Source organism: Telopea speciosissima, chromosome 6 (assembly GCF_018873765.1).
Source record: "Telopea speciosissima isolate NSW1024214 ecotype Mountain lineage chromosome 6, Tspe_v1, whole genome shotgun sequence".
NCBI classification, from domain to species: Eukaryota; Viridiplantae; Streptophyta; class Magnoliopsida; order Proteales; family Proteaceae; genus Telopea; species Telopea speciosissima.
In genome coordinates, this window is record NC_057921.1 from 7181298 (window position 1) to 7203634 (window position 22337).

The window sequence follows — 22337 nt, forward strand, 5'->3', positions numbered from 1 at the left end:
AAGGTGTACACATTGATACTGCCCCTTACTGGCAAGAGTCCATGATGTATTCCATATATTGATGATGAGGAAGTATATCCCAGACTCAGCTCATGTTTCGATTTGGGAATCACTCGAACTTGTTGCCTCCTTAACCTATAGAGAGAACCTTAAGAGATCATGGAGTGCAATGCGCACAATCTTCATAACCATACTATCTCATTGTGAAGGTATCGGGGAGGAAGCACTCCGATCAAGGAGTGTCGAGGTCAAGCCTTGACAAGGAAATGTTAGGCATTCAAAGTATTCTCACCTATTCAGATCCCCAGATGCGTTAAATTTCAAAGACGGAATTTCTTATAAGGTTGGGGGAATGTTATTACCCAAAGTACATCCTAATTTTCCGAGCTAAATTGAATTTTCAATTGTAGGTGTTGCGACACTGCCAACGATCAACACCTATGACCTTAGCTCATGGTAGTCAATGGGTTAGCTGAAATAAAAGAGTGGAATATCGGTTTGATGGGCAATGACACCACCCAAGGGTGAGCTTTTAACCCTAAATCTTATGTATATGAACCCTCCTTGAAGACCTCAAAGTAAGGGTCAAGGTCCGAAGACTTTTCATTACTGTTCAGCCCTTTCAGTAGGAACGGATCAACAAACGGACCCCACTGCTGGTGATTTCGTCCGATAATTCATTCGTGCTGTCATGCTTGTTTTTAGTTTTACCTTGTGTGGGACCCACGTGCCCGTGTTTCGGACACGATGGCAATGTCCCCAGGCATGATGGACCCCACCCTTACCCTCACTTACATTAGTTGGACCTTAAATATGGGCCCACAAGCCTTAAGATGTATTATAAATGGATTTTGGAACTAAGGACTTAAACCAAACAGACCCTAACTGGGCCATTCACTATAAAAGAGATCCTTGGCCATTATTGGTTCGTTCTTTCCCTAGCAACCAAAACCGTGGAAGTTAGAACAATAAGGAAGAAAAGAAGGAGAAGAAGAAGGAAGAGGAGGATAGAGGTGGAACCCGAGCTCAAGCCTAAGCCAAGCTCAACTCCCCTACATTGGTGAGTGATCTTCCACATCTCTCTCTCTCTCTTTTCCATTTTGTTGACCTAGGAATGGATCGATTTGAGCATGAAATGAATGCTTCACTAACCTAATGTGCAGACCTTTAATGGCAAGCTTCAATGCCTTGCTATGAGTGTACATAGCTCACATTAAACCTCATTTCCTTCCCTCCATTTTACTTTTATTTTGAAGTTTTCTACCTACGTCTATGAGGTTCCACCAACAAATGTTGAAAGCCATTGATGTTGGCTTAAATGTTGCAATTTAGAGGTAGCTGAAGCTTGTGGTGACTCCATTTAATCCCTCATTCCAACCCCATTGATGAGACCTTGACTTAGGAACCTAGGAATAATGGGGAAAAACCCAAGTTTGGGTTGGGTGATTGTGGATGAACATTAGATGCTTTAATTCTTTATGTCATTAGGGTTAATGGGACCCTAATGAACTTTAGGAACCATCCCTACAAGTCCTTGAAGCCATTAATGGGCTTGGGAATAAAATTTGAGGAGTTTTGGGCTGAAAACCCGTGTTCTGCTGCGAACGGACTCCCCATTGTGCCTCCATTCGTAGATCCTTTCCTTACCTTCAGAGCCTTTAACCGATCAAACTCACGGAAGGACTCACCTTGTTGCCTCCGTCCATTCGTCAATTCCATACGGGACTTTCTTAGGATAACGAATGGACTCACAAACGGACTCACTCAACTAAATCCGTCCGTCCATTTGTTACTGACTGCTTGACCTCTTCTCAGTATTTTGGCCATAACTTTGTCTATACCTATCGTATCAACGTAATTCAAGTTGCCTTGTAAATTAGACTTAAAGGGATATATTTCTTATGAAGGAACCTTGGACCCAATCCAAATGTAAGACCCTCAAAAGAGGGCCCAAAGATCGGATGTGTTTTGACAGCAAAGGTTAGAATGGGATCCGTTGACTCCGGTGACCTCAAACCTAGGGTTCCACTTGGAACCCAAGGTAGAACCTTGGTAGGGTGCTTAAGTTCATGGGTAAGGCTATGCCTTCTAAATACAACATTAAAAACCCCATTTTCCACCATTATTGCTGACTTGGGAGTCATTCATCCTAAAACCTAAAACTTGATTGTTTGGGATTCAATCCCTTGAAACCCTTTGAACCATGAATGGGTTACGACTTTGTGGCCTTAAAAAACATTAGGGTACCCTCCCCTAAGCCCTAAAACTATAAAATCTATAAAAATAGGTTGAGGAGGTAAAGACTTGAAAAACCTTTGTTTTGCCCTGAAAGGAATTATGAACGGACCCACAGGTCTGGGTTACGTTCGAAAATCCTTTTGTACTCTTTTGTTGTTTTATGAACTTAGAACCTTGGGGATCCTTCATAGACCCTTCCTATACTTCCTAACACTATTGTTCACGCACTTTTAGGCTACCAACCTACTATGGGAAACCTGTATCACTTTGATCGGTAACGAACGATACGTGAACTATCGGTGAATGGGTTTGGGTGATTGTTTGGGTTTGTATATTCATATACATAAACATATCTTGTTCATTCTATTGCATCATTGATTAAGCATGCTGCATTTTGCATATTATATCTATTGCAATGAATGTTGTTGATTGTTCATGTGATGTGATCTTGATGACAATGATGTACGTTGGGTCTGGTGTTGGGCAATACCGGCATCGGGGCCCATGCTAAGAATTGTTATTTGCATGCCATGGTTGGCCTATATGTGCCGTGTCGTACTGGTACTTCGGTGCTAGATGGATGGGACATTGATGCACCCAGAATACTTCTCGGGACGATAAGATTCATGTAGTATAATTGCGGTTAGGGTTACAATCCCTATGCTATGACCCTTACCAACAGCGGTTTAGGTGTTGGGTGGTCAAGATACATGCCGCTTGTGGAGAGTTAGAGGGGTCAGGCCAGGGTTAGGCACTGACTATCAGGGTCTGCCTCTGGGTAGTTGAGGCTACGACCGGTGCAGGTCCCATGGTAATAATTGAGGTTGCATTTTTGTGAATATGGAGGGATCCACAATGTTTTCCCGAGTTATTGCAATAGCATATACCCTCGACTTAGAACTGTTTGTTAGGTGAAAAAATTATTAATATCTACATGCATCATGGACAATGTGTGAATTGCTTGTATGTGCATTCCCCATCCCCTCACTGGGTTCAGTGGAACTTACCCCCGTTGTGCAACCCTTTTTAGTTGTATGCAGATGGTGTTTTGATGATGTTTCCCCCTTTTGATGTGGACCGTTCGGAGCTAGTGACCTAGGGCTTCGATTGCTGGCGTAGATTTGAGGACTATGCCATTGGAGCACAATTTTATCTTTTGTTATTTTGTTTATCATTTGCATTGTATAATCCTAGCAGTGCTACTGCTGTTTTAGTTTCAATAAATCTTTTGGGATAAAATGTAACATATTTAATTATCTATCACTTAGACTTTGAACACTTATGTTATTGTAAACGCTTCTGCTACTTTTGATCCCTTTGAAAAGGTAATATTCCTTTGCTTCCACACTCTGATATTATTATGTGATTTAATATTGGTTTATGATTGTGAGTTGACTACTGCATTGAGATCCTGGTAGTGGTTGGGATGTTAGTAAGCATTCTAGTCATACCCCATAGGTTAATTTTACTATTTTATCCCTGGTAGGGGTGGGGGTATTAAAGTACGTCATGTGTGGACGAGTGAGAGATGTTAAACGAACCTAGGTAGACCCGGTTCGGGTTTGGCGCTCACCCATGGGGCAGCCAATTGGACCAGTTGGATTGGCCACTTAAGGAGGTGGCCTTTCCCCTTCGGGTCTCTTCCTTCTCAGTGTTTCCTATTTAGAGTTGGACACTGTGAGGAGGTGGGTACTGATTATATATATACATAATCAAATCACCCCTAACCCTAATGCTAGTGTTGAGATTCTAGCTAGTCTCCCTTTCTCTCTCGATCTTGTTCTCCAAGTTATTTTCGTGTTCTCTGTGGGAGTCCATCTGTTCCCAAGGATTTGTGGTGTGGAGTTCTTCTCCATGGAAAAACCTGACAAGATATTCGAAGATCGTGAACAAAATTGTTCGAGTTCATGAAGCTTGTAATCAAACCTGTACGGGATCCTCTTTCTCTGCGTTCCCATTTCTGTTCAAGTAATACCTTAACGGATGGTGATTTATTTATAATTATAAATGATATAGATAAAAACATTCGTACTTGGAGTGATAATGACAGTTCTAGTTGCAATAACGTTGATCACTACTTATGGATCTAAACCTAGTTGATATGACCAAGATCAAGACTCGGTAAAACTAAGTGGAGATCTGAACCAACTAATGTTGAAGAATCAATAGATGTGTTGTTGATAAGGGTGAAATGGCACTCAAACCCAATGCTAGCTGGTTGCCCCCGAAATGCGTTGAAGCACAACAATTTATTGGATATCTAGGGGTAAAGAATTGTTAAAGTGTGGGTTGTGAGACAAGTACCAAATCGAGGCAAATTCTGAGTACTTGAGTTGTTTCATGCACACACACTTAATCACTGAACTTTCATTCAAACTAGATCCTCAAGAAACTTCTGCAATCTAATAAGAGTAACATTTGTAGTAACGTGTCCATTTATTGAGAATTTAGTAAGGAGAATTAGATCACAAATCAAACAATCTCGAGACTATAAAAGCTGCTGGCACCTCTTCACTATTGGTGAAAAATGAAGAAATATATATATTAGTAAATAAAGAAATAACAGAATTACATCTAGGAATGGTGACTGATGGAAAAATTCCCAGTCTTGCCTCTACTACTGCTACTGCTACAAATGTTGACTCAGCTCGGTGCCAACTAAAGCAGTGGGAAGAGTACACAGACCAAGCACCTATTCACACTTGATAGAGCGGTATATGTGGCGAACAAACAGCAAGGAGGCACGGAAACCAACAGTCCCAAGCATGAGGAAGAATCCATAACAAATGCAAGCCATGTAACCAAAGAAGAAGGATGTCTGCATGAAACCTGACATGTCCGATCTTCCATAGTAGTAGTACAAGCAGTAGCCAAAGATGAACACACCCGTGGAGCCTCCACAGAGAACAGATCTGTATGGATGTTTGGATTTGTTAGCTCGCAGAAAATTAAAATGACATTGGAAACACTTCTGGAATTCGAGTGTGTTCATTAGTATCGAAAATGGCAACCAAATTGGGGCAGACTTAAAGAGTTTAATATCAGGAAAACAATTAAAATACACATTCTAGTTACTCCAGCTTCTTCCTTGTAATACCATCCATTTAATTGAATGGAGTCAATGAGTTAAACTTAATCTGTAAGAGTAACTTATAGTTTAAAAGCACCTTTTTTTTTTAAATCATAATTAAGAAAGTTAAGCACCTCAAAATTCTCCACCTAATGAGTTCTATGAAAATGGTAACTTCTCTCTCTTCTACCTAAACGCAGAAACTGGAAGCTGTGAAATCTATTGAACAGTAACCATCAAAGACAATATATGATGGAGCTGAACTTTGCCAGCAATGAAAGCCATTAATACACCAATTAATTTGACAGCTCAAAACTTTGGGTATGCATAAAATATAAGTCAATTTGCACCCAAGCGACTTCATCCAACAGGTCCAAGTCTTGCATTTTTCACACAAATGAGAGTAATTCTAAAAGCAACAACAGAAACAATACTGCCAAGAAGTTGAAAAGAATCTTAGTGGAATAGTCTATTATTTGCAATGTGATGCAAATAACAGAAATATCTCTCTCCTCCCTTATGAAATGACATATGGAAGTGTATGAAATTATCGCCAGGCCCCCGTGAAATAAAAAAAATTCCATCAATGTTGAGGCCCCTGCATTGGTCCCCGTGCTGGTGCAGGGGCCACGCGACCTCTTGCCCTATATATATTTATATATATACTAGAGACTGGTGGTGTGCTGTAATCCCTCGATTCTCCACCAAGGCTCCAGTTACGCTCACCCAAACCACTGACCCCCTCTTCTCATGCCCTCTCTCCCCAAACCCAGACCTCCTCTTCTCTATCCCTACCCCCTATTCCCAAGCACTGTAGCCCCAACCCAGCTTCCCTTCTCAAGCCGTCTCCCCAAACCCTACCCTCTAGCCCCCCCCCTCAAGTCGTCCCCCCTGGCCAATTCCATGCCCCTAATCCCACGAACTTCTCACTACCCTCAAACTCTCTTGCCCAGCCCCAAACCCTCTCCTCCGACTTTTCAGCACCCTCTACCAGTGTGCTCTAATCGACCCCCTACCTTCTACACCCCCTCCACCCCCATCCCCAAGCTACCACTCCCTCCCACACACACATACAAAAAGATAAAAAAAAATCCAGCAACCACCACGACCAGCGGCCTGCAAGACCTATCAGTACACAACGATAGTTGCGGTTGGGCTGGTACTCCTCAACGGTAAGACTATACAGACAACCTGGTCGGCTCTACCTTGCCTCTCCGGTAAACCACCCTTGACTTTGTTTGGTTAGAACTTTGGTAACCGCTCGCACTGTTTTAGTTGTGAAGGGTTTCTGTAAGCTGTTCCCTCCGCCCCCACTCCCTCCTTGCTTGTGCTAGTGGTTCTCCTGGTTAGTCGCTACTAGAGTACACTGTACCCTTTAATACTCTGCCGTTTTGTGTTTAGCTGTATATTGTTTTAATACACTGCTGCACCCTTTGTATTGCTTTATCACTGCTTGCTTTATCAGTGCTTATTGATGTACCGTTAGTTGCTTTGTTAGTGCATTACCTCTACTTCTTGTGTTAGTTTGGGCAAGTTGTATCATTGATCTCAAGTGCCTATGCTAGACCGTGCAGGAGGTTCCACTTCTCTCTATATGTTAGAATGAGTAGTATATTACCTCGTTCTTAATACCTGACAACTTTGCACCTGGTTGTATGTATATCTATTTACTGCTTTAAGTGACATTTTCCCTCTTTTATCTTTACTATCCTTATATTTTTTTATATCTATTTTCCTGGTGCGTTAGGTAGGCAGCCGACAGCAACATAATATTATTATTTTCAGCTAATCACCTATTGCATGGATCCTTTTGATTAAGTTCTTTGTACCTTTATTCATGGCTTATCAACCTTCTCATAGGGCATTCCCTTTTTGCGATGCGCCGCATCATCACCCGGACACAGTGTCTAGTAGACAAGGGCTCACACGCAATGGTCATGTGCATACTAAGAACCTAGTCCAAAAGCGCAGGGTTAGATTAGCATTTTGGAATATTGGATCTTTAACGGGTAAGAGTATGGAGTTGATAGATGCTATGAGGAGAGAAGGATTAACATTGCTTGTATTCAAGAGACATGATGGAAAGGTTAAAAACCAAGGTGTTGGATGACTTTAAGGTTTGATATTCAGGAGAACCAAGTAATAGAGGTGGAGTGGGTATAGTGGTTGACAAATATCTAAAGGATGATGTGGTGGATGTTAAAAGAGTTGGAGATAGGATTATATCCATCAAACTTGTGTCGGAGAAAGAGGTTGTCAATATAATTAGCGCCTACACACCCCAAGTAGGATTGGATGAAAGTAGTAAGTTACAATTTTGGGAACACATGGATGGATTAGTACAAGGCTTTGAACAGGGAGAAAAGATTATACATGGGGTGATTTGAATGGGCATCTTGAGAGAGATCATATAGGATATGAAGGTGTCCATGGAGGCTATGGGTTTGGAGAAAGGAATGAAGAGGGGTGAACAAGTGCCTAGCGCACTTGGTAGCTTGCAGTGCGTAAAAGCCCATTGCTACCAAGAGGTCTTGGGTTCAAGCCTCCTGGTTCAAATTTTCTCTCCCCATTACCTATTAAAAAAAAAAAAAAAAAAGGAATGAAGAGGGAGTATAAGTTTTAGACTTCGCAGTAGCCTATGATGTTATACCCCGCACCCAGAAAGTAATTAATTATTGATTTTTATGATTGGCAGGTGTTGATGGGTTCGTTTTGACAGAATCCATTTGAACGTTGGTTCAACAAAGAAGCATTGGTAACACAGGTAAATATGAATGTTAATTATTTACAAGCATTGAGTGGGTTAGTTTGACCCAAAGATTAGTGTGGACCCTACTAGTGTTCCACAGTAAAGAGAAAAGACTGTCAGTTGTATGGTTTAAGGTGAAGCGGCGACTTCACATGAATTTTAAAGGACTATCTAGTCAGAGTTTGGGGAAACCCAAAACATGAGAAACAAAAGTAATCAAGTTACCTTTCAAGTGGAAAAAGAATAAGAGCAGTTGGATTTGTATCGGTGGAGATATGTCTAATTTAGAAAGCAAGGGTCGATCAAAGGATCCTGAGAAGGCAGCAACCGGTCGATCCGGCTAATCACAGTAGCTCAACCAGCTTGAGCCGGTTGAGAACCAGAATCAACCGGTCATCATCTGGTTGCCCGAGGTGTAAGGTCGGTTGATGAACCAGCTGACTGATTCTGCCAAAAATGGTTATAATAGGTCTGAAGTGGGTCATTTTCAAGTGTTTTAACACTTGAAAACCAGAGAGGAAAAGAAAGAGAAAGTTTAAAGGATTAGAGGCAAGGCTTGAAGATTCAAGCATCGGATCATAGCAAAGGCTTTTGGATTGAAGGGGGATCAAAAAGAACCAAAGAAAATATCTCCAGTTAGGGTTTTGAGCTTGGAAAGGTAAACCCTAAGCCTCTTTTAGATTTCTTTGAGTGATTTGAGGTGTTTAATCCATTAGAAAGTTCTCTAATGGCCTTGTTAAGGTTTTAAAGTAATTTATAGAAAAGGGGATGAAATCCTATAAAGTTATTAGAAAAAAAGTAGTAAAAATCCTATTTTAAGGTTTAGATTTCCCATTTCGAACTACCGGTTCAACCTAGGGATCGACCGGTAGTGCCCAGATAAGGGTGTCAATCGGTTCAATTCGGTCATTCGGTTTGGTTTCGGTTCAGTTCAATTCCATGCCTTGATGGTGTGATCCAAAACCGAACCAAGAACCGAGTCGGTTCTGGAAGTGGAATCCGAATCCGAACCTACACGGTTGGGTTCGGTTACGTTTTATTCGGTTTTCCAATACGGGTCTAATTCAGTTCTCCAATACCGTTCCATTCTGTTAGGCTACCAATTGTTGTTGCCTTGCTGTGTTCTCAAGAAACTCCATTTGTATAAATAAAATGCTCAAAAAACCTTTAAGCAACCAGAAATATTAATAAAGAAATAAGAATCCCAAGTGAGTTCTCCACTTTCTTATCTTCAGCTTACCCATCAATAAAGTCAGAGAAACACATCAAAATTATAGTTCCAAAAGGAAAGACAATACCATAAAATATATATATGAGTGTGTGTGTGTGAGACCCACCTCTAATTTGAACCTGTATGATTTCAGGTTTTGGTTCTGTGTCCATGCTTGCCTCTATGTTGTGGGCTGCATCGGTTGTGGATTCGGACCAATCCGTTGACTCACCTGTGAAGGATTATGGGGAGCCAACACAGTTAGCCATCATTGAATCCTAAGATCCTGCCGGGTCCCAGCACATCAGCTTCATATGTCAAACATGCTGGATTAAGCATATGCAGAACCTCACAATTTCATAGGCCAGGTTTAGGTAAGAATTTCTTTTTACATATAGGACAGAAGTTTTGATAATGTAATAGGGGCTGAAACGTAAATTTTCTCTTATGGGACCCACATCCCCTGTGGTCCGGGGCTGCCTATGTGCCAACATGCCCGTGGCCTCAATTATGTCCTGTTATGTCTAACCCGTGACTTAAACATAGGACTTTAGGCTTTAAAAACCTGGTTTAATTAGTTTACGAAAACAATTCTAAAAACTGATTTTCTTAAGGCTGAACCAAACAGCCTTTAGTTATCCCCTCATATATAAGCTGTCCTTAGCTTTAGAGGTTCATATTCAACTCAAGGCATTTTCGTTTTCTGCTCTAATGAATAGAAGAAGAAAAAGAAGGGAAAGAAGAAGGGAGGAAGAATCTAGGGTTTTTGAATCTCTTTGCAATTGAAGTTGGGGGGCTTGGGAAGGATCATTGGTGGGTGCAATTAGCTTCTACACAGCAAACACAAGGTAGGTGGGCCTTCCAAATTCTGGAATTTCCTATTCCTCTCTTCTTCTTTGATTTGCATTGAGCTTATGGCTCAATCAACCCAACCTTCTTGTAATTAGGTAGGTTGACCTATAAAGGCCCTACACCCTAACTCAATTGGGTTAATCCAACACATTGGGCATCACCTCCGACTCTTTGTGCACCATTTGCCCTCTTTCTATGATGATCTGCCATGTTCATATGGGTTTCAAGAATCCTTTCATTATCTTTTATGGTTGGAACCCATGGATCGATCATACATACAATTGGATCAAAATGTCCCCATGGCAGTACCCAAGGGTTTCCCTAAGTTAATTGGGTTCCATGCATTTCAAGATCCATGTGTTAAACCCCAAAAATCAGCCACTGTTTCACCCACCGGATTCAGGCAAGTGACCCCTATGACTGATCGGATTCAGGGCGATTCTGAATCCGGTTGACCCCTGTTGTCCTAGCTTGGATCCTTAATGGTTTGGGCTTCTTCTTAGGTCTATGTAGTGTCTAATTTATGTTGTTTGCTACCTGTTAGGACTATAAAATCCTGTTGGGTGAGGTTTTTGGTGGAATTGTATCATCTTCGGACTTATACAGTCATTCAACTCCAGGTAAGGGATTTTGAACTTGTTTTGGGAGTGTTTCTATACTTAATTGTTGTTATTGCTGGCTGCCATTGACATGCATCAATATAGGACTATTAGTCATGTAGCTTTGTAGCTTTCTTTTGCATTAGACGAATGCATGATTATAGGTTATCATTTCATACTGCATTTGCATAAGTTTTAATGTGATATATATATTGATGTGTTGACAAATGATGCTGGAAACTGCTAACTATACTATCTACTGCCTCATATGTCATCCATGTTAGAATGCATATGGTTAAGTTATCATAAACCCAGTGTTACGACCCTTGCCAACAGGGGTGAGGTGTTGGATAACCTGTGGTAGGTCTGAAAGGTAATTCCGGAATGCCACACTGTCCCAGGTCTGAAAACTACTACCAGAATGGGAACAAACAGTAAGGTTACCAATGAGGGCCCACCGGGGTCTGATGTGTACATTCCGGAACTGGCGGGTCTTCACTGTAGTAGAGTGGTATTCTCGGGTGACCGATGTTTGGTTTGCGTTTCCAGGACTGAGAATATCATACCTACTACAGTAACACTTGAACCTCATGGGACCTAGATCTGTTGTTAGTTGCATGCTTAGTTTAGGACATGCATCATGGACTATTTGCATCTGCTTGCATGTTTTCCCTTGCTGGGCTCAGTGGAGCTCACCCCTATGGATCCCTCTTTTTCATATGGTATGGCTGGTTCTGAGAAACCAAGTATTGGACTTGATGCTTCTTAGGACTTCCACACCGATGAGGGTCATGCGGTGCAGGAGTTTAAAGTACATGATGTGTCTTACGTATGCGATGCATGTGTGTTCCTATGATCTGGCCTGACGGAGCAGGCTATTTTCTTTTCTGTTTATACATTATTTTTGTATAGTGAAGCTTATAGTAGCTATTTGTATTTCTGACTTGTATTACTTTTGTGAGAATTGTATAGATGTAATACAAGTTTCAATCTATATAAATATCAAGGTATCACTTAGATCTCCTTATTTATTGTTGTTATCATTACTATTTATTCTCTTCCGCTGCGTTTGATTTACTGTGTCATGATAAACTGTGAATGGGAGTACTGCACTTGTGATCCTGGAGGATTGATTGGGTGTTAGTTGGCATCCGGTCACATCACGCCCTTATTAACCGGGCCGGGGTGTGACAATATGGTTTTGGATTTAAGTGTGGTATTCGATTTGATTTCGATTCAAACCGATGGTTTTTTAACTAAAACCGGAACTGAACCGAATCGAATTAAATGCTCGTATACCAGAACCAAAACCAAACCAAATTTATTTGGTTCGATTAATTCGGCTCGGTTTCAAGTTCAATGTCCATCCCACTAGCATGGGGGGAAATAGGGGATTCCATCAATGCCCAGTTCACCCTGGAGTTGAGATAGACGTTGTGGACTGGAAGTGGAGGTAAGTAAAGAAAGCATAGGAGCAACAGTGGCTCAAGAAAAGCAAAGCAAAGCAAAGAACAGAACCCTGTGCCTACTAACCCTTCCCAGTAGGGGTTTAGGTACTGGATGAGGCTCAGATAGGTCTCCCTTCCAACATGCGACTACGATACATAATGATATATTGGGGGCGTGCGACGGCGATACGTAACGGTACACTAGGGATGGCTATCAGTGTGCGACAACTACTGATAGCAAGACAGTGCCCTCATCTTTATGAGGTACAGAGTGGCAAGTCACTGAGACAGTTGGCCAGACATAGAAAGAAAGTAAAAGACAAGTAAAGCTTGCATTGTTTTAATTGCCATGCATGATAGTTAATATGATCAGATATCATACTCCAGTTTATTATACTAGCATGTTCATACCATGAATTGCCAGCATAGTATGATTTTTTTATTCATGAGCATGATATAACCGCGTTCTCTCTCATTGAGTTACTTAGCTCACCGCATAATTATGATTGTTTTACAGAGCATGCACATGTGGAGTGCCAACGTGCTAGTTGCACAAGAAGAGCTAGGGGGAAAGGCGTCAAACCCTCTGAGTAGATGATCAAAGATAGAGATTAGAGATATTTTGGTGTTAATATACTTTTGAGATGTACATGAGAGACACAGTATTTTGATGTAAATGCATTGATACAATTTTCGAGATGAAATAATAGATAGATGTTGCAGAATGAGATGGCTTATGCCAAAGTTATATAGAAATGTTTATAGTTTTTCCGCTATGATATTCCGATGTCTTTAATATAGATAGTTTGTAGTTTCCGCATTTTGAAAAGTAACAGAAGTAAGACCAACTGTCATTTAACGGCGGGCTGTGAGGGCCAGCACCATATCTTTATCTAGATCTGGGGCTACATATGATCTTTCCATTGCGAACACTTTCTTCAAAAAGAGAGAGGAACATCTAGTTACCTACAAAAGTAGGAATCATACCAGCCAAATAGATTTCTTTCTAACAAGATGGTCCGTCAGACAGTTCTACAAAGACTCTAAGGTTATTCCTAAGGACAGTCTAGCCACTCAACATAGAATGTTGGTCCTAGACATGTGCCTTTCCACTCAGAAGCGTAGGATAAGTGAGCTGTGAGCCTATTTTCGATAAAGTGGAGATTGAAAGGAGAGTCCTTGATTCCATTTACTAATAAAGTGGTCAAACAAGGAAAGAGGGACCTTGAGGAAGACCACAATACGATGTGGGACTAGATGACGGCCTCTATAAAGAAGGTTGCTAAAGAGGTTTTAGGTGAAATGAAAGGTATACGACATGTTCCTAAAGAGACCTGATGGTGGGATGACAAGGTCCAAGAAGCCATTAAGACCAACAAAGCTTGTTTTAAATCATGGCAAAGGTCTAAAGAGGTAGAGGATCTAATAGGATAAACTTGCCAAAAACGTAGCAAAGAAGAATGTGGGGAAAGCAAGAGGCGAAGAAATATGACAATCTCTATAACAATCTGAATTCGAAAGATGGGGAAAAAGATAGCTAAAGTGAGAGAAAGCATAATCAGAGATTTAGACCATGTTAGATGTATTAAAAGCGAGAGGATAGTAGAGTACTAATAAAGGATGTGGACATTGAAGAGAGGTGGAAAGAGTACTTCTAAGATCTTCTTAATGAAGACTCCTCGTGTGATAGGGCTGCGGAAAGCGACATTATTCATAAGGACACCTCTTCACGCAAATATATACGCAAAATTAGGATGCATAAAGTAAAGAAGCCATACGAAAGATGAAAGTAGGCAGAGCTCTAGGCCCATATGAGATCCCGATTGAGGTGTGGAAGAATGTAGGACTTTGTGGTCTATCTTGGCTAACCAAGCTGTTTAACAAGATTATGACCACTAGGAAAATGCTAGATGAATGGAGGAGAAGCATTGTGGTCTCAATTTATAAAAATAAAGGAGATATTCAGATTTGTAATAACTATAGAGGCATAAAGTTGATGAGTCATACAATGAAGTTGTGGGAGAGGGTTATTGAAACCCACCTGAGAAAGCAGACTACTATTTTGGAAAACCAATTCGGTTTTATTCCTGGAAGATCCTCGATGGAGGCAATTTTATTACTTAGGAGACTCATGGAAAGATATAGAGAGGGCAAGAAGGATCTCCATATAGTCTTCATAGACTTAGAATAAGCTTACGACAGAGTCCCTAAAGAGTTAATCTGGAATATCCTAGAGAATAGAAGGGTGTCATGTAAACACGTAGACATAATTAAAGATATGTATGTTGATGTGGTGATTAGCGTTAGAATGGCGAGGGGGGGCAAGGCAGTGAATTATAAAGGGCGTACCCAATGCATGAGGTTCCCGCCACGGCGGGGTCTAGGGAGGGTTATAATGTACTCAGCCTTACCCTTGCTTTTACAAAGAGGCTGTTTCCAGACTTGAACCTGTGACCACTTGGTCACAATGGGCAAGATAGTGTAACCCAATTTCTGCCCTTATTTGTTTGCACTTATCATAGACGATTTAACTAGAGGCATACAAAATGAGGTCCGTTGGTGTATGATCTTTGTAGATGATATTGTTTTGATGGATGAGACAAGAGCAAGGATTAACGCCAAAGTGGAACATGAAAATCAACCTTGGAATCAAACGGTCTGAAGATAAGTAGAACTAAGATCGAATATATGGTGTATAACTTTAGCAACTCTGGGATGGATAATGAGGCGGTGAATATTGGTAAGAGGGAGATCCCACAAAATGAATACTTTAGATATCTGGGATCAATCGTAAATAAGGAGGGCAATATAGAAGATGGCATTGCACAAAAGATCAAAATAGGGTGGATGAATTAGAGAAGTGTGTCCGGAGTTCTGTGTGATCGGCGTATCCCTATACAACTTAAAAGAAAATTTATAGGACTATCAGACCAGCTATGATATACGGTGTGGCATGCTGGGCTATGAAAAAGTGTCATATAAATAAACTTAGCGTTGCAGAGCTGAGGATGTTGATATGGATATGTGGGAAAACTAAGAAGGATAAAGTAAGGAATAACCATATTAGAGCTGGGTTAGGAGTAGCTCCGATCCATGATAAGCTTAGAGAGATTCTTTTGAGGTGGCATGGTCATGTTCAACAGAGGCCTTCAGGTGCCCTAGTTCGAAGGAGTGACCTAATTCAGATTGAGGGGACCAAAAGAGCTAGGGGCAGGCCTAAGATAATCATAAGAGAAGTGGTGAAGAAAGATATGCTTAGCTTAGGCCTTGCTCCTTGTATTATTTCAAATAGAGCTGATTGGAAAGCAAAGATCCACGTGGTCAACCCCATTTAGTTGGGCTATGATGTTGTGATGCTGTTATTGTAACACACTCCAATCTCGAGGTCTGGAGTTGAATGTTGAGCAGTTAAGATGCGGTTCGTAACTAAGTTGGGTTCATGCCCTAGAGTTTGTGTCATTGCTATGTGCTCCTACCCTTTACTTCTATATTATTAATATTCTGTTTCTACTGAGATCCATGTAGCCAACCACATTTAGTTGGGATAAGGCTGAGTTGTTGTAGAGTGTAACAATGAACCTGAAGTTTTAACTCAGTCTATATTAGGTAAGCAATAAAGAAATTTGTCTCCAAATACAATATAAACCAAAAGTAGATGTATGTGCATCTCAGCCAAAGCAAACTTACCTCCACCACCATTCATGATCCTCAACTGCAAGCTGAAAGTAGGTCAATGCCACAGTGATGAAAGCCGTGACAATGATCAGAATGATGAAAACAATGAACAGGATGCTGTATATGGTGTAAATCTTGTGACCCCACACACTAGCGAATATGTAGTACAGCTCAATGTAGATAGCACTGAATGGGAGGAACCCTGCCATTGCCATCTGAGGGATTGTACCCCTATACCAAGGCAGTTGAGGAATCTCCCTGGGATACTTAGTGGTGCGACATGGAGCTTGGAATTCTGTTTTGCTGTTCTTACCAGCAATGCCACCCAATACAAGTAAAGGAGAAGTTACCAATGTCCATATTAGAAGAATAACCAAGATGGTACCAAATGGCAAAGCAGCAGTGGCGCTATATACAATGGCAACAGTGTTGAGGAAGCAGAATGTCAGGAAAAGAGGTCCACAGAACAAGCAACCTGTTAACAACAAATTCCTCACCTGCAAAAGAAAAGATGGTTGATATAATCAGGAAAGAAATCTAGTATTTGTGAAAAAAAAATATCATTTACAAGGTAGATCGTACCCAGTTAGTTCCTTCTAGTTGCAAATAGAAGGATGTTGCAGTGTAGCCAGCAATTCCAGAGGTAAGAGCATATATGACAACCAGAGCAGTGAAAAGTGCACCCCTGTTGTAAGGATAGAACACCCCAACAAGTGCAAGGAGGAAAATGAACAATGCACTGCACAATTACAATTGCCAACCACCATTAGGCAAGTTTGTATATCATACACGCACACACACAAAAGAAAATACATATTGACTCTCCTTTGCAACATGGACTTTGAGCTTTTTGCACACAGCTGTAAGCTCACGAGTGTTTACGGTCAACAGTTGTTATTGTTAAAAATAGAATGGAAATTTGGAGCCAGATTCCTATAGTAAGAACCACATAGTTGGGATAAGGTTTAATTAATTGAGTTGCATTCAACAACTTTTTGAAATTTCACCCAGCAACATTTTTAAGTATTTCTGCATATAGGGGAGAGTTATTTTAAGTTAGATTTAAGAACATAAACGCATAAATATCATGCTTCCGTTTGATTTTCCAATTTCGAACTGAAGAAATTTTTTAGATTTATTTTTAAAGGGATGGAGTAATTTGATCGCTAAGACCAAACAGCATAACACATTCAGACAAAAGACAGCAGATGATAGGGAGGAAAAGCATTCGGATATTAAATGGATCCACATGGAGAATTGCTTTTTGTGTTCTTGATTTAATGTTTTATGATCCTTTATGCCCAAAGGTGTCATCTGGCTATTTAGCTAAGAAGTATCCTGTTGAACTCAATGCTTGGATGTCTAAGGCAGACCCCAAGCCATATATTTATAATGAATAGAAAATAATGAAATCTGTACATTGGGGATGTGGGACTAAACCACACACATAAAACAATCAAATAACAAGGAAAAAATGTCCAGAATACCGTGGCGGTATTCTGGCCCATATATCAACACTCCCCCTCAAGTTGGAGCATATATATCATGCATGCCCAACTTGACCAGTATAGGATGAAACAGCTTGCAATTCAGCCCCTTAGTGAATACATCAGCCAGTTGATCGGTAGTCTTGACAAAGGGAACACAAATGAGGCCAGCTTCAAGCTTTTCCTTGATGAAATGTCTGTCAACCTCCACATGTTTAGCGCGATCATGCTGAACAGGGTTATGAGCAATGCTAATAGTCGCTTTATTGTCACAATAAAGCATCATTGGAAGATGGACAGCAACCCCAATATCCTACAATAATCCTCTAAGCCAAAGAAGTTCACAAATGCCTCGAGCCATCACACGAAACTCGGCTTCAGCACTGGACCTTGCCACAACATTCTGCTTTTTGCTGCGCCATGTAACAAGGTTCCCACCCACAAAGGAGCAATAGCCAGAGATGGACTTTCTATCAGATGAACCAGCCCAGTCGGCATCAGTATAAGCTTCAATCTTGAGGTGACCATTGGGAGATAAGAGAATTCTCTTTCCTGGAGCAGACTTCAAATACCTCAAAATACGACGGACTACATCCATATAAGAGGAATAGGGATCATGCATGAACTGGCTCACCATACTTACAACAACCGCTATGTCAGGTCTGGTGTAGGAAAGGTAGGTTAGTTTGCCCACTAACCGCTGATAACCACCTTTGTCAACAGGTTCACTCTCTTTCTCCCTAAGTTTTGCAGTAGCATCCATAGGAGTATCTGAAGGATGACAACCTAGCAGCCCTGTCTCAGTCAATAGATCAAGGACATATTTCCTTTGAGAAAGAAAGATGCCCTTTGAAGAGCGAGCAATTTCTATCCCTAGAAAATATTTTAGAGAACCTAGATCTTTGACCTCAAACTTACGGCCAAGGAGAAGCTTTAAATCCCTAATAGCAGCACCATCATTACTAGTCACCACAATATCATCCACATAGACTATGAGGAGAGTAATCTTGTCACCAACTCGTCTGATGAACAAGGTGTGATCAGCATTGCTCTGCTTATAACCTGCTGTAATCATAGCGTTATGAAACCTACCGAACCAAGCCCTAGGTGACTGCTTCAACCCATAGAGAGCACGTTTCAACTTGCAAACTCTGCCCTAGTCCTGTCATCAGAGAAGCCTGGTGGAATGTCCATATATACCTCCTCAAGCTCCCCATGGAGGAAGGCATTCTTCACATCTAGCTGCTGAAGATCCCACCCAAGATTTGCAGCACAAGATAACAACATCCTGACAATGTTGAGCTTTGCCACTGGTGCAAAGGTCTCCTGAGAGTCAACTCCACAAGTCTGAGTGAACCCCTTTGCAACCAGGCGTGCCTTATACCGATCCACTGAACCATAAGTCTTATGTTTGACCACGAAGACCCATTTACATCCCACTGGTTTTTTCCCTGGAGGAAGATTCACAAGATCCCACGTGTTATTTTTGTGTAGTGCTCTCATTTCTTCCAACATTGCAGCCTTCCACTTTCCATCTGTATATGCTTCCTGCCAATTTTTAGGAATAGAGACAGAAGAAAGAGAGGATACAAAAGCACGGAAAGAAGGAGAAAGAGAACTATATGAAACAAAGCGAGATATGGGATGTAAAGTGCAAGTCCTAGTACCTTTGCGATGAGTAATAGGTAGGTCGGAAGGAGAGGGATTACCAGGAGATGAAGGATCCGGGTCTGGAGCCGGCAATTGGATGGGTACTGGTGCTACAGTGGTTTGCAACTGCCCTCTGTTGGATCTGCCCCTTATATAGATGATGATGTTGGAGTTGTCGTCGATGCTCTTCTGAAATTCACCAATAGTCCTCTAGACTGGAGTCAGCTCCCCCTAGATAGGAACATTAACAACATTATTTTCCATGGTGTCCCCCTGTACAGGATTCCCATTAGGTGAGGGAGGAACAGCCAAAGGAAGTGGGGTATCCAAAGTAGGCTGGACAGCAGCCGTGGGTAGTGGTAAAGTAGGCTGGACAGGTGGTAAAGTAGGCTGGACAGCAGCCGTAGGTGGTGGTAAAGTAGGCTGGACAGCAGCCTGAGGAACCTCTGGTAGAGGAATCTCAAAAGGCACATCTTCACTAGAACTCTCTCCCTGAAGAGGTGGCGAAGAATAGTAAGAAAGGGACTCATGGAAAATAACATCCATACTAACCATGGTACGACGGGAAGGGGGATGGTAACACTTGTAACCTTTCTGGGCCGGAGAATAACCCAAGAAAATACAGCAAAGACCCCTAGATTCAAGTTTGCCAGGAGATCTAGTATTCCTAGCATAACACACACAACCAAACACTTTGGGGAGCACAATAAAGGAGGAATTTCCCATCAAAATATCAGAGGGGGTACGAGAGTTAAGAACTCAGAAGGCAGCCGATTGATGAGATAGCCTGCAGTGAGTACCGCATCCCCCCAATATTGAGATGGGATATTCCTCGCAAACATCAAAGCCCTGGCCATCTCTAACAAGTGGCGATTCTTCCGTTCTACCACACCATTCTGGGCAGGGGTATCAACACAACTAGTTTGATGAAGTACGCCATGGTCAGCCAAATATTTTTGAAATTGTGACTCTGTATACTCGGTTCCATTATCACTTCTCAAGACTTTGAGAGTAGCCTGGAACTGAGTTTGTATCATTTTATGAAAATGCTGAAAACATGAAAAAACTTGATTTTTTGTGTGCAAAAGATACACCCAGGTATGCCGAGAATGACAATCAATGAAAGAGACAAACCAACGATAGCCAGAAATAGAAGGTTTACGACTAGGGCCCCAAACATCAGAATGCACCAAATTAAAACAAAAAGAACTCCTTTTATTTGAAATAGGATAATTTGAACGTGTTTGTTTGGCCAAAACACAAGCCTCACAAAAAAAGTCATCCTTAGTACGAAGGGTGACCAAACTAGGAAATAAATGAGCTAAAATCCCTAAAGGGGGGTGACCTAACCTAGAGTGCCACTGGTAGTGTTCAGAAGAGACCATGGAGTTCTGATGTGGTGGAGAATGTAATGGTGGTGGAGAGAAGCGACCGTCATCAAGCAGGTACAGCCCACCGTGCACTTTACCCAATCCAATCGTCTTCCCAGACTCCAGATCCTGAAACACACAATGAGAAGGAAAGAACGTGACTTTACAGTTAAGATCATGAGTAATACTACTAATAGAAAGAAGGTTAGTAGTAAAGTTAGGAATGTGTAAAACAGAAGACAAGGGAAGAGAAGAAGTGCAGTTGATGATTTCTTTTCCAAAAATGGCAGAAAGGGAACCATCAGCCACCTTGACCTTGTCCTTCCCAGAGGTGGGGGAATATCTGTGAAACAGGCTAGAAAAACCGGTCATATGATCTGTAGCTCCAGAATCGATGATCTAAGGATGGAAAGCTACAGAAGCACAATGACCCCCAAATGCAATACCTGACCGGGCAAAGTGTGAACTTGAAGGAGCAGAAGAACTGGCAGGAGCTGATGTAGTAGAGGCAGCAGCAGCGGAAGACCTAAGCATACGTAGGAGTGCCTGTAAATCATCCTGGGATAGACCAGTGTCAGTAGCCGGGGCTGCAGTAATACTTTCAAACTGATGAGCCTTGGTCTTTTGCTTTGTCTTTGTCTTGGCAGCCCTTTTTGCTTCAAAGTCAGCCGGTTTCCCATGAAGTTTCCAGCACTTCTCCTTGGTGTGATAGGGTTTGTGACAGTGCTCACAAACGATAGTCCCTGTGGTAGAATCACCAAGAGAAGCAATGCTATTAGGTGTAGGAATAGCAAGGGCAGCAGCCTTGAGAGCTGATCTATCAGTCACTGGAGGATGCAACATGGCAGCCCGACGGTTCTCCTCAGATGACACCAAGGCATAAGATTCGTGTTCAAGTGTGGGAAAAGGCTTATGGCCCAACACTTGAACACGAATCTGATCATACTCCACATTTAAGCCAGCCAAAAAATCGTAGACCCTAATCTCGTCCACATGCTTCTTGTAGGAGTAGGCAATATCAACAACTGTACTCGGGTGAAAGTTAGAAAAATGGTCCAATTGCTGCCAAAGGCTGCGCAAGGTAGCATCATATTTGGAGACTGTCAACTCTCCCTGAGTAGTGTGAAGGACCTTCTTCCTGATTTCATATACCTGGGCATCATTGCCAAGCTGTCCATAAGTCTCCTTGCAAGCAGCCCAAATTTCCGCGGCTATGTCAAGGAGAAGAAAATTGTTCTGTAGCTCTATAGTCATAGAACCGATCAGGTAGGACATAAGAACTCCATTGTGGGCAAGCCACTTGTCCTGAGCAGCTCCAACCTCAGTAGGCATAGCAGTGGTTCCCCTAATATGACCAGTAAGGCCATAGCCTGCAATGGCAAAGGAGGCAGACCTAGACCAAAGCAGATAATTTGTGCCATCCAACTTGATTGGATTTGGGGAAAAATTAAGATAATCTGGTTTGCTGTTTCCGTCACCAACAGAAGTAGCACTCGAATCCACAGAGTCACCCATAAAGATAGGAGAGAACCCCAAATCGCAGAATGGGGCTGGAGATCGATTTTTGCAGGGTTTTGAACAAAACCCTGAAAGTGCTGAAATCGATAAGAGGAGATGATGCCCAAACAGTGAGTAGAAGAGGCTGAAGTTGCTGTCGAAGAGGCCTTGAATAGGGAAGAATCACTCCTCCAAAATCAGAATCAACTGACAGGTGGAACCCCAAGATCGATTATTGTCAGGGTTTTGAAAAACCCTGAGATTGTGAAAAAAATAATAGAACTTGGGGAGTCTTCAACTTGATGTAGATGCTGGAATACCAATCTGCTGCAGTTCCTGAGCTTCAAAAAAGGTGAACAAATCCCTTATGGTAGAGATGGAATCTGTCCAAGGAAGGCTGAAGGCTGAAGTCTTCAAATGTCGCAGCAAAGAGGAAAAAACCCTATCGATCAGGTCTGAATATCATGGGATGGGGTAAAAAAGGAGGGCAGC

At 41.7% G+C, this 22337-nt stretch overlaps 1 protein-coding gene across 1 annotated transcript in view; it reads right to left on the reverse strand.

Moving 5' to 3' along the window:
- Nucleotides 1-4729: 4729 nt before the first annotated feature.
- The window catches only part of LOC122664322 (transmembrane 9 superfamily member 2-like), a 44176-nt gene continuing 26568 nt past the window's right edge, over nt 4730-22337 (reverse strand). Inside the window, exons 5-7 of the mRNA XM_043860099.1 lie at nt 16424-16580; nt 15854-16338; nt 4730-5150 (exon numbers count right to left, since the gene is read on the reverse strand). Coding sequence (XP_043716034.1) covers nt 4931-5150; nt 15854-16338; nt 16424-16580 — 862 coding nt within the window. The 3' untranslated portion in view covers nt 4730-4930. The remainder of the gene's footprint in view (nt 5151-15853; nt 16339-16423; nt 16581-22337) is intronic.